The sequence below is a fragment of the Prionailurus viverrinus genome, chromosome E3 (genome assembly GCF_022837055.1).
Source record: "Prionailurus viverrinus isolate Anna chromosome E3, UM_Priviv_1.0, whole genome shotgun sequence".
NCBI lineage: Eukaryota > Metazoa > Chordata > Mammalia > Carnivora > Felidae > Prionailurus > Prionailurus viverrinus.
Genome location: NC_062576.1, coordinates 27,865,733 through 27,878,690, shown reverse-complemented (window position 1 = coordinate 27,878,690; position 12,958 = coordinate 27,865,733). Strand labels below are relative to the sequence as shown.

The following is a 12,958-nucleotide window of genomic DNA, read 5'->3' as shown; positions in this document are numbered from 1 at the left end:
ACAACATAAAGGTTCCGGCTAAGATGTTGTTGGCACTTCCTGCTAAAACTAAAACCCAAGGATCTCCAACAGAAAAGCTCCCATATTCCACTACCCAGGAATGAGCCCTTGGCTGGTTTTCTCTTACTTGAATGAATGAAGGGCAGTAATGTAGTATTAATTTCATAGTAAAATGAGCCATTACCTGCCACCCTCTCCTCTCTGTCAGCTGGGGCCTCACCTGCTGATGAGTAACCCTAGCCACTGTGCGTCTTCTGTTGTCCCCTCCCCATCGCACAGAGCTGGGCATGGCTAGGCTGCAGACCCTGCATGGGTGATGTGTTATTAAGGACCCTTGGTGGCAGATGACAGAAACCCAGCTTAAACTAGACTAAGTGGGTAAAGGAAGTTAATGGAAGGAAAACCTTGATCTCTGACTTCAGATATGGCTAAATCAAGCAGTTCAAATGCTTTAATCACACCTAGACTCCGTTAGTTCTTTTCTTTTCCTTTTTATTGGGGGGGAGGGCATTTAATTATTTACTATTCCTGGAGTGGGTTAAAGTAAAATAAACACATCAAATAGCCAAGTAGTTCACTGAGGGGCATCTTTTTATTTTTTTAATTGAGATGTAATTGACATACAACATTATGTTAGTTTCAGGTGTATGACCTAATGATTCGTTATTTGTATATATTGCAAAATGATCATAATAAGTCTAGTTGACATCTGTCACCCCACATGGTTACATTTTTTTTTCTTGTTGATGAGAACATCTAAGATCTACTCTCTGAGCAACTTCCAAATACACAGTACAGTATTATTGGCTATACATCACCTCCCCCCAGCACGTATTTATTTCACACCTGGAAGTGTGTACTTTTTGACTCCCTTGTTTAGTTCTATTTTCCTTTGTGTTGGTTGGATTTTCTGGCTCCAATGGTGACTTAGTAGCTTCGTTTTAGAGACGGGGAAACTGAGACTCAGGTGAAGTAATTTGGTGAAGCCCACATAATTACAGCAGTGCTAGGACTCCGGCCCAGGTGCCTGTGTCCCCAGAGCCCAAGCTCATAACCCTTGTATGATGCAGCCTGTCTGTATTCTGGGCCTGCTTTCCTCCAGGATGCTGGGTGGCTTTCAGGCAGCGACTCTGCTTCTCTGGGCTTCACTTTCTCCCTTTGAAAAAAGAAAAGTGGATGAATAAGATGGTCTCCGAAGGCACTTCTCCTTCTGATGCTCTCTGCTCCTGGACCAGCCCTTGTAAAAGACATTGTGACAAAGGCAAAGAGTTTAAAAGATCAAACGATGTGGAGGGACCAAAAACAAGCAGTAAGATACAAAATAGGCCACAGGGTGCCTCGGTTTTTAGTTCCACGTGGCTCCTAATAGCAGTGTTGACCTTCTGTCCCCATCTCCAGCCCTTGGCAGCCAGTGTGGATTCCCAGCTCCTGCTCTGCAGGGATGGCATAAAGGCAAACTAATATTTTAATAGTTGCCAAATTGGTCCTGACTGTTCCTGTAATTAAATGAAGGGGAGTGTTGTGTTCACCATTTCTCCTTGCTTTCCTCCAAAAATAAAGTCGATGCAACGAAAGGCACGCAGCACAGTTACTGTTTTCCCAGTTAGCCTCTGTAGGATGAGCAGAAGCAGGTGTCCTAAAGCTCACTGAGGGACTAAATATGTCCTTGCAGACTAAATAGGTCCTTGCAGTTACCCTGGAACTCCTGGCTTCTGTTCAGGGAGCATTGGAGAAGTTTCCCAAATGTCTGCAACCTGATTGTTGCGGGGGTCGGCGGGGGGGGGGGGGGGGTCTGATAGGGGCTCGAAAGGGAAGATCCTTTCCACCAGCCAGAATAGGGTTTCCTCTGACACTTTCTCTGCCTCAGTCCATCTGAGCTCTCTTGCTGATCCAAGGTCCACAGGCCCCCACGCTGAGCCCAGGGACACATTGTGGTACAGGGGCAGGTACATGAACATTGGAGGCCTGGCACCTGTGTTGAAATGCTGGCTTGCTCATGTGATGGCCATAGGACTTCAAGAGATGGCTTTGACTCTCCAAGCCTCTGTTTCCTCATCTTTATAAAAGGTGAATAGGGAGATGGGCATTGTGGAGGAGGACGGAGTGTCCTTGCTGACCCTGGGAAGGCCCTGAACCAGGCACTTTCTGGTGTGTTGTCTCATTCCCAGCTCACTTGGCAAGTGAGATCTTCGAGATGAGTACAGCTGAGGCTTAGAGAGTTGATTTTACTTGCTTAAGGTTCCACAGCGAGCAGACCGCAGAGCTGGGACTGGAACATGGCTCGGTCTGGCTTTTAAGGCCTGATTTTATCACGCCGTGATTCATGACCACATCTGACAGGACCTGCAGTTTTGCCTTTGGGGCGTACAACTGAAAGAGCAGAATCCTGCTAACTTTAAGCAGAAGTATTGTTGAAATGATGAGGAGAGGAAAGATCAGGTTCTGCCCCTCCTTTCTAGAGTCGGTGTCTTCCAAAGTGTTCCCCATCCACCTGTAGCGTGAGAGGTGGATTCAGGTACTTCACAGACAGGAGTGCTGGGAAAGCTAGGTACTGATCGCAAGTACATCAACAACAATTGATAGAATTAGCCGTGTGCCCCATGGTTTCATAGAAGTTATGCTGAGAGTAAGACTCAGTTTAAAAAAAAAAAAAAACACCGTTGAAGCTATTCAAAGTTGATTTAGGGAAAATTATTAAGGGAGCTTTCCCGTAAGTGCTATACATAAAGCACTTGGCACAGCAGGTAGGAATCCACACTCTGGATTCTGGGTGTATGACCTTGGCTGAGTGACATCAACATCAAGCACCTGTGTGTCAGAGTTGTTAGAAGAATTCAATGGGAGCATACAGGGATAAACTCTTGGAACAATTAGTTGGGCGTGTCAACTTAGTGACAGTGATGATGGAGAAGAATCTTGAAAATGGCATACATATGATTAACATTTTGCAAGCACTCCTCCAATTCTTATGGAAACTAGCGTTTGATGGGTAAGAAGGCTAGACCAGTAGGAAACCAGGAGGGGTCCCAGCCCTGAGGTTGGAAGTGACATCAGCAAGTTTCTTCCAGCTGTCAGGTCTGGACCCCACCTGCTCTAAACAGCACTCCCCCCGACTGGGCACCAGAATGACAGCCAAGCAGCTTCAGCAGCCCTTTCTCTCTGACATTGAACTCATCTTGAGACCCACACCTCCCATGATGTATAAACAGGCAACTGTTTAGCCAATAGTTGGCAAATCCATTGAGAGCCTGGCCAGGAACCTCCTCCAAGCAAATCTGTGCTCAGGAGGCCCTTTGGTGCCAACTTGCTTATCAAGAGATGGGCTCTCTCCCCAGCTGTCTTATAGCACCATGATTGATGTGAGGAGATAATTAATATCTCATTTCCAATGGGGAAAGCAGATTGCATTTCCCCTTTGCTTTTCTTAAACCCAACCAGTGCATTTATCACTGTTTGCATGTTCACTGTATTTAATCCAATTATAGCAGGCATGTCAAAATAAAGCTTTGCGTTGCACCAGCACCCACACAAAGCTGTGTATGCATCTCCTTTCTTGGCCCCCACATGCGTTTTGAGGTCAACTTGGGAACTTTTCTTTTTCCAAAACAATACACATCAAAGTTAGACAAAAGACTAGGACAAAAGTATGTTCAGGGTGTCATCTCTGAGAGATGGACTTTGATTTTTTTTTCTTTGCTTTCTCTTTCTGTTCTAAGTTTTCCGTGAAGGATGTGCATTACATTTATAAACAGAACAAAAGGCAATAAACACTGTTTTTTAAAATGTGTGAAAAATTGTGGAAAACCACTTAGCCTTCAGTGGACCTTTAGCCTCTTGGAAGTAGAAGCTGATTGGGCACCAAGCACCATGAAGACCATATGGCTACCAAGTCAGGGGATTCTGGGTCCCAGGATTTGGGCCCCTGACTTGGCATCTCTTTTCAGTCTTCTTTTTTCCCCCACCCTTGGATATCAAACACAAGTCCACTTTCTTCGCACAAGGCAGTAGTAACAGTCACATGTGAAGGGTTTCCTGTGTGCCGGGGACTGTCCTAAATGCCTTAGTGAGGTTACTTCTTGCAAGTCTCAAAACTACCCCATGATGGAAATGCAGTCCTATCAGGCTCAGTTTTCAGATGGGAGTCCAGAGGCTAGCTAAGTTAAACACACAGATTATAAGTGGGGAGGCTGACTAGAACCCAGGAAATCTGGCCCCAGGGTCTGTACTCCTAGCCTCTGTATCACGCTGATTCCCTCAGCATGTTCACTGTGGGGCTTCCTGCCATATCCAGGTAAATGATGCATTCCCCCCACCAATCAAGTAGGGTCTGCCCCTCTCGCAGTTGACCTGCTCAGATGTGTCAGCAAGGCTCTCACTCCAGCCACCTTGACTTCTTTCCATTCATTTGAGCTCTTGCACATGCTGTTTTGGTCCCCAGTAAAGCTCTTGCCCCCAGATCTTCAGATGACTGATTCCTCCTCATCCTTGACGTGAAGCTTCAATGCCACTTCGTCAGTGAAGCCCTTCCCCAACAATCTTCACGAATGACGTCTCTGTCTCTTTATTTTCTGTCACTGCACCCTTGAGTTTTTCTATATAGCACTTATCACAAACATCTAATTACATATTAATGTGTTTTGTGGCTCTTTGTGTCTACTTACTTAGTTATTAAGCGCAGAATTATAGCTCAATGGCTAAAAGTGTGGGATCCAGAGCCTGACGGCTAAGGTTAGAATCGCACCCTTGGCACTAACCAGCTGTATGGCTCTGGGGAAATTACTTAGCCGTGTCTCTGTTCCTTCATTTGTAAAATGAACCTTCATAGGGTTGTAGTAAAGACTAAATGAGAGAATATGGATTTAGTGTGAGGAATGGGATCTGGAAAGTAGCAGGTGCTCAATAAATGGTAGGTGTTATTCTATTTTTTATGTCTCTCCCTGGAAGATGGAGAAGGGTAGGGATGATGTCCATCTTGTTCACAACCAGATTCTCAGCACACAGACCTGGGGTAGTGAAGATGCTATCTGGAGCTGCTGAACGAGTGAATGCTCCAAGCCCCCTGTTCTTCCAGGTACTTCAGAGTAGAGGCATAACAGTTGACCCCAGCCTAGGTCAGGAAAGGGGACAATCCAGCCTGGGCCTGAAAGAAACAGCCAGTAGGGTCCCTGTGGAGCTGCCAGACTAGGTCCCAATGAGCTGAATCCTTGCTGACTGGTAGCATGAAAAGATGATGTATTCATACTGCTCGGACAGAATTAGAAAGGTGCCCATGACCCTTGTCACCTCCACTACCACAACCACGGGCATTGCTTATTAAAATAATCACAGGAGATGAAGTTCACTGTTTGTGTGGTGCTCTGGGCTTCTGTCCTTGGTGCTGAAATATCATTGCTTTTTCTGGACATAGAGGTGTGTAATTAGTTCTGGAGGTGTCCTGCCCATTCCTGTCTACCAAATCACAGGAGAGAGAAGAGGAAAGATAGAAATTTTAAATTTGTAGCTTGATGAAGGAAAAATATTAAGCATCTTGGTGAATATTTATGGAGCACTTACAGTGTGTTGAGCACTACTCTAAGCCGTTTCTATGTATAATCTCATTTAAACTTTTGCACTAGCCCTCTGAAGTAAGTGTTATTATCATCACCATTTTCCGTGTGAAGTTACGTGTTCAGGTCGTCCAAGGTTGGTGGCCTACCCAGCACGTGAATTGTGTAGTCCAAAGCTTGGCCCCTGCATTATACGGCTGTTACGTGTCAGCACATTCACATAGCTGGCTGATTTCATACACTGCGGGCTTTCGTGCTTTGTTCCATGACTTTATTTTTTAACTAAAATGCTTAGGTTGTACTTAGGCTAAAGGAGTAATCTGGATTCAGTGACAGATCACTGGACAGGAAAAGAGAAGAAGGGGAGATTTTTTTCCTAGGCTATGTGACTTTGGATGTCTTTGAATCATAAATCCTCTCAGTGTGTTGGGTTTTTTTTTTTCAATCTATAGAATTAATTATATTAACTGATTGCTAAGATTCCTTCTTACTCAGACACGCTGTAAAATCTGAGGAGCAGAGTTCTTCCTTTTCAAACTCATTATAGGACGAGACAGTTCTGGAATAATTCCACACTCAATGAATATGCCAAGACTGTAGCCAGGGAATTAACTGAATTAAGAGACCTTCATTGTCTGCCTTTTTTGAGATCATGTTCAAAGGCTACAGAATGTTTCTTAACTGACCTTTTCACACACGGATGAGAATGAGGACCCCTGTCCCCTTCCATCCAATTTCCTTTGATGCTCAGCTGAGTAGAACTTGGTCCCTATGACATCTCAGTAGAATCCTATTTAGTTATGACTTTGTTCCATATTGTGCCAGTAGAGAAAGTCCCTGGAAGGCAAACCACCCCTCCCTGAAATCCTAGGAGGTAAAACCAAATGCAGTTGATTCCATGTTTGCCCTCAGGTAGTCTGTTCTGAAGACAGAAGTCTTTGTGATGTCTGGCAGGGAGCTCTTCCAAGACCAACAATGAGCCCTTTTCTGTCAGTTTTCTCATTTCAGCACCGTGTCTTTTTGAGGTAGTGAAAATTCTCAGATCCTCCCTTTGGATCCTTTTACAAGGACCCTGGCAATCAGGACAGAGCAGTTAAGAGCTTGCATGGATTCATCCAGACCTGGATTCGAGTCCAGGACTGTTAGCTGTGTGACTTTGGGGAACGCCCTTAACCTTCTTGGATTGAGTTCCTTTGTGTCTCAAATGTTTGTTAGAAGAATCAGATACCTGGTTAAGGGCTGCTACTTCCTTATTGAACAATTTCATGGCTTTTACTCCTCCCTTCATTCATTGGCTCAATAAATACTTATTGAGCACCAACTGTATGCTAGGTACTAGTCTAGGCACTAAGGATACAGCTTTGAACAAAAACAGGCAAAAAACTCTCTGCCTTCTTGGGACTTACATCTAGTAAGGAGACAGCAAACTAAATAAATACCTTGTATACAGTAGTACAAATTTTTAAGTTCTGTGGAGAAAAATAAAGCATGAAATGGTGGTCACAGATGTGAGGGATTCTGGGAGGGTATAATTGCTATGTAAGAATGGTTCACTGTGTAATGACTGGCTCAGTCCATTGCTGGAATGAATAGTGCTTACTGAATACTTAGCAAGGACCTTTGTAAACCTCATCTGTCAGCCTTTCACAGCTGATTCAGGAGGGTGTCAGCACAGGTGTCATGGAACTCATCTTCCAGATGAGGAAACTGGCATTCCAGAGAGTCAAGCCAACCCCATATCTCCCCATCTGCGAAGACAGAGTCATCATTAGTACCCAGATCCTTTTTTTGTCTGCTCTGAATTCCACCTGTTGACTCAGTTGCCCTCACATAATCAAATCATCTGGAAATGAAGCTAAATATAAGAGAGTGTCTTTGGTCATCTTCTGTGTGTTTGGCCCAGTGCTTAAATAAATCTGCTCTCCACCCCTCAGGTAGAGATTCACACACCCTTGACTGCTGAACCAACATTTATGAAAAGGCACACCCAGGTATTTGCCTACTTACCTTGATTTCCAGCCATTCCCTTGTTCAAGAGACGGCAAATGCATAGGGTAGAAAACAAAATGCAAATCACTGTCCAAGCAGTTGATTCCTTTCCCCTGCTAAATACCCAGACTCTGGGCCTCTGCCGCTTTATCCCAGTCCAGACGCCCCTCTTAACCCAGGAACTGAGACCTGGGGGGATTGTTTGTCTCTGTTTACTCATAATTAACCAAAGCATGCATTTGCAGCTTATCAGTTTTCAAATGCAAGTAAATATAGCAACCAATCTCCCACCCCATGAATATTTCATTTTGGAGATTACTGCATAAATATTGTATTTGGATATTATGGTCTGGGACATCACATTAAAATTGCAAGACGATGCTATTCTCCCACATAATGGAACACAAAATTAAAAGGCTGGCCTATGGAAAGAAAACTTTTGCATGTCCTCAACACCTGAATTTTGTTTCTTTCTCTGTCTGAGTGAGTTAGTCTTGGCTACCACATAAGTTCTCGTAGAAGTTACCTAAAATTCAAAGGTTTAAGCAGGGTTAAGTGTCTGCAATTTAATATTATTATATAATTAGCACCAGACAGAGCTGAGGTAGGATTTTATTTTCCTAAACTCAGGGGCTTCCTTTAATGGACCCAGTTAGAGCTGAGTTTTGTGTCAGTGGAGTGATACGGTAAGTATATTGGAAAACCTTCGAGTGACTCCCAGAGAGAACGTGGCTTTGCTGACAGCGTGGATTTGCACTTGGAAACATGTTAGGAAGGATACCTGGGAAGGATACCTGGGTCTTCTGGTTGGCTTGTATCCTCTGTGTGTCTGTGGAAAATTTGTCAGCCTTCTCTGGGATCCCATGTATCTCTCTGGAATGCCTGCCCCACCCCCTCTTCCTGGATATAACAGAGTGACTTAGAGAATGTCACAGCTGGGAAGTACCTTACGATTACCTAACCCATGGTTGTTATGACTGATGGCCCATGTGCTGGCTTCAAGGCTAGGGATATGTTTTATTTAATCAGAGCACCTTTTTTTTTTTTTTAATGAATTTGAGTACTTTTCAAAAACTGCCTTCTCTACTTTGCTGACTCCACCAACCCTGTGGTCTTCTACCCAGCCTGCCTCAGATGCTTCCATTATCCGTCTGACTCCTGTAGGCATTAAAAATTTTTTTTTTCAACGTTTATTTATTTTTGGGACAGAGAGAGACAGAGCATGAACGGGGAGGGGCAGAGAGAGAGGGAGACACAGAATCGGAAACAGGCTCCAGGCTCTGAGCCATCAGCCCAGAGCCTGACGCGGGGCTCGAACTCCCGGACCGCGAGATCGTGACCTGGCTGAAGTCGGACGCTTAACCGACTGCGCCACCCAGGCGCCCCGGTCATCACTTTCCAAAGTCATGTTACCAAAAAGGAAACTAAGACTCAGGGTCATCACTTTCCAAAGTCACTCAACTCGTTACCGGTAGAGCTGCACCACCATGTAGATGGAAAGCACATTTCACCAGAATAAGTCAGCAACATAAGAAGATGTGCTTTATATATACAATGGAGTACTACTCAGCAATGAGAAACAATTAAATCTTGCCATTTGCAACAACATGGATGGAACTGGAGGGTATTATGCTAAGTGAAGTAAGTCAGAGAAGACAGATATCATAATGTTTTTGCTCATATGTGGAATTTGAGAAACTTAACAGAAGACCATGGGGGAAGAGAAGGGGGGAAAAATACTTTCAAACAGAGACAGAGGTAAACCATAAGAGACTCTTAAATACAGAGAACAAACTGAGGGTTGATGATGGGGGGGGGGGGGAGGGGGAAATGGGTGACGGGCATTGTGGAGGGCACTGGTTGGGACAAGCACTGGGTGTTGTATGTAAACGATGCATCATGGGAATCTACACCCTAGGCCAAGAGCACATTGCACACATGGTATGTTAGCTAACTTGGCAATAAATTATATTAAAAAAATGAAGTCATCAACATTTTTAATACAGTCATCAGTTTTGCTAAGAATTCAGTGGATTACTGAATGCTGAATTACTGATCATGATGCTCAGTGAGTGACCAGTATCTATGGGCAGGTTCTCTCCTTAAGCAGGAGGAAAGTACTGGGGATATGGATTTATTAGTGAGGTTCCACACACTTCCCTCCAGTGGATGCTAGTGGATTTGGAAGGACACACTGGGAGGGATTCTTTGTAGAATTCAGCATGTCCAGCACAATGGAACTATCTACAGCTTTTATACCCTGAAGTCTGGGGATCACGGTAGATCTTTCCCGAGTCACTGCCTTGCACTGTCCTAGGAACTGTGAGGAAAGGAGAAAGGAGGAATCCAGAGTCAGTTCTAATGATAATAGCATCTACCTGGTGGGGGACTGGTAACTCTAATCTGAAGACATGCAGGTTCAAAGGCCTCTAAGACACATGATGGAGGTGCAGACTGGCATAGTGGAAGAGAGGTATTTATGTGCCACGTCCATGGCTATCTGCTTTCTCTAGGGACTGAGATGATTCACATCCATCATGGTAGTGATAAAAGTTTAAGTTGTTCAGGAATGTATAGGACTTTTTCAATGGCAAATGACAGAATCCCATTTCAAAATGCCCTAAGCACGTTACTGAGGAGTCCGGGTGAGTCAGGCACAGTGGGATCCAGGGTCTCAAGCATAGTCATCAAGACTGTCCCTCCCTCTCTCTTTCCCTCCTTCCCTCCCCCTCTCCCCCTCTCTCTTTCCCTTCCTCTCTCTGTTTTCTGTGTTACCTCCACTTTCAAACAACCTTTGTACTCATGGTGACAGGATGGCTGCCAGCTGCTCTAGGCTTACATTCTCTCAGCTGAAAATGCCTTTGAAGAGCCCTCCTTCCCAGCAGATCCAGCAAAAATCCAGGGCCCAATCTCAGAGTTAGCTTGAGTTACTCACCCATCCCTGAATCAGTTATGGCAGCCAGGCAGATGGAATACTCTGACCAGGCTGGGTCGTGTCGCCACCGCTTGGTGCTGGGGGTGGGGCGCAAACCCAAGTTAAGTGAGAGTTAAAGATAGGTGGCTGTCCAAAGTAAAATCAAGGTGTGGTGCTCAGAAGAATGAGGAGTGGATGCTGGGTAGACAGAAACACAGGATGAAGCCTTGGAAACATTACTATTGGTAGAGAAAGCCAGACCCAAAGAGGCCACATATTGTATGTGTGAATGTGTATGAAATGTCCAGAGTTGGTAAATCCATAGATACAGAAAGCAGACTGATAGTTGCTAGGGGTTAGAAGGAAGGCAGTGGAGTGACTACTTATGGGTATAGGGTGTCCTTTGGGAGTGCTTAAATATTTTGAGACTACGTGGGTGACAATTGAACAGCATGGTCAATGTATTAATGCCATTGAATTACGTGCTTTAAAATGGTTGATTTTATGTTGTATGAGCTGGAGAAGCAGCAAAGCCCCTGGGTTAGGAGACTATAGTTAGGAGATTATAGGTCCTAGTGAGACAGCACCCTGAGGAACATCAACATCCTTCCCTCTCCCTTCCCTGCACCAGGCCAGCACAGTGCCTGGCACACAGCAGGTGTGGGTCTCCTACTGCAAAGGAACTGAGGGTTCACGTCAGAAGGCTTGGTTCTAGTTTGGCCCACCTTCCCAACGCATCCGTTTTGCTAGCTCTTTGATCTTTGGTTTCTGCATCTACAAAACAGGAAGGGCCATTTCTGCTCTGCCCACCTTGCAAATCCCAAATATGTATACACTCCAGAGCAGGAGTTCTTAATCTGGGGTTCTCCGATAGAATTCTAGGGGCCCACAACTTTGGCTGGGAAGAAAGCGATCTTTATTTTCACTGAACTCTAATTGAAATCCAGCTAAATGGAGGTAACAAACCACAACAGTATTCGCAGTAACTGTAAGGAATCACGTATTTTCGTATCACTGTGATTGATGCGTATACCTCTAAGTATCATTTTTGCTCCCCTCTTCTGCAAAATTACACCAGTTGTTAGACCTGCCACAACATCTTGCTATCTCATGTGTTACAAAAGAAACACACACAAATTTGGTGTTTTGAAAAATATTTTGTAATCCTGTCTTTCTTGTGTGAATCTAAAACCATATGAATTACATCATAACTGGGGTTTTTGTAATATTTTTTAATACTACATATTTGAGGTATGCCTTTAAGAGCATTATTCAAAGATGAGCATCCATAGGCTGTATTCACCAAAGTGCTAAAGCATTCATGGCACGAAAAGGCGATTTCAAAAGTTCCGTAGGGAAGAAGTGGATATAGCAGATGATTGTTGCCATCTACTTGTACTGGGCAAGCCCCCTAAACCTTCTAATCAGCGTCCTCACCCATAAAATGGGCATATTGACAGTGCTTGCCTCATGGGGACATAGGGACCTGTCTCACTTGTGTAGAAAAAGTGGCAAACTACACACAGAGCCCCTGGCTCAGTACTTGGCACACAGTAGCAGTGCCTGGGTAGCTCGGTCAGTTAAGTGTCCGACTCTTAGTTTCAGCTCAGTTTGTGATCTCACAGTTCATGAGTTCGAGCCCCACATCAGGCTCTGTACTGACAGCGTGGAGCCTGCTTGAGATTCTCTCTCTCCCTCTCTCTCTGCCCCTTACCCCACTTGTTCTCTCCCTCTCTCTCAAATAAATAAACATCAAAAAAAAAAAAATACTTGGCACACAGTAAGTGTCAATACATGCTTTTATTGACATGACTGTGCTATTTCATTTGGATTCTGTGCACCTCTGGGCTAAGGGCTACTTTGGCTTTCACAGGTTCATCCGAAAACAGGGTCTGGACCGACTCTTCCTGGAGTGTGACGCCCACATGTGGCGCCTAGGGGACCGGCGAATCCCAGAGGGCATTGCTGTGGATGGAGGCTCGGATTGGTTCTTGCTGAACCGGAAGTTTGTGGAGTATGTGACGTTCTCCACAGATGATCTGGTGACCAAAATGAAGCAATTTTACTCCTATACCCTGCTTCCTGCTGAGGTGAGTATCTAAGGAAAAGTTCCTCAGCAAGGTAAGAGCCAGCTCTAGCCTTTGGAACAAAGCAGATGCTGAATTTTTGCCGAAGGTTTTGCAAAGCAATGCTGGGTCCAATACATAGTCCTGCAAACATCCAGGACTGCAAACATCCAGGAAGTTGGAGAACTGCATCCGCCACCAGGGTCCGTGCTGTCATAGCCGGCCTCTGGTATGGAATAGACAGGCATACAACACTGCCTCTAGCAGTCCACACAGCATATGTGTGCAAAGTAGAAAAGGCAGCTCTTCCTTAAGACACTTGGCTTCCATTGGTCGTAAAATCATCACAATATACTGATTTTGATAGAACGAGACCCTTCACTGCCATTTTCCAGAAAACTTAAAAAAAAAAAAAATTGAAACCTCTCAGACCTACAGTGTTG

General features: G+C 44.7%; 1 protein-coding gene across 2 annotated transcripts in view; it reads left to right on the top strand.

Annotated features, from left to right (window-relative positions):
* Window positions 1-12,958, top strand: part of XYLT1 (xylosyltransferase 1) — a 311,204-nt gene that overhangs the window by 265,576 nt on the left and 32,670 nt on the right. For both annotated transcript variants that reach the window (XM_047837663.1, XM_047837664.1), the window contains exon 7: window positions 12,323-12,539. In XM_047837663.1, coding sequence (XP_047693619.1) covers window positions 12,323-12,539 — 217 coding nt within the window. The remainder of the gene's footprint in view (window positions 1-12,322; window positions 12,540-12,958) is intronic.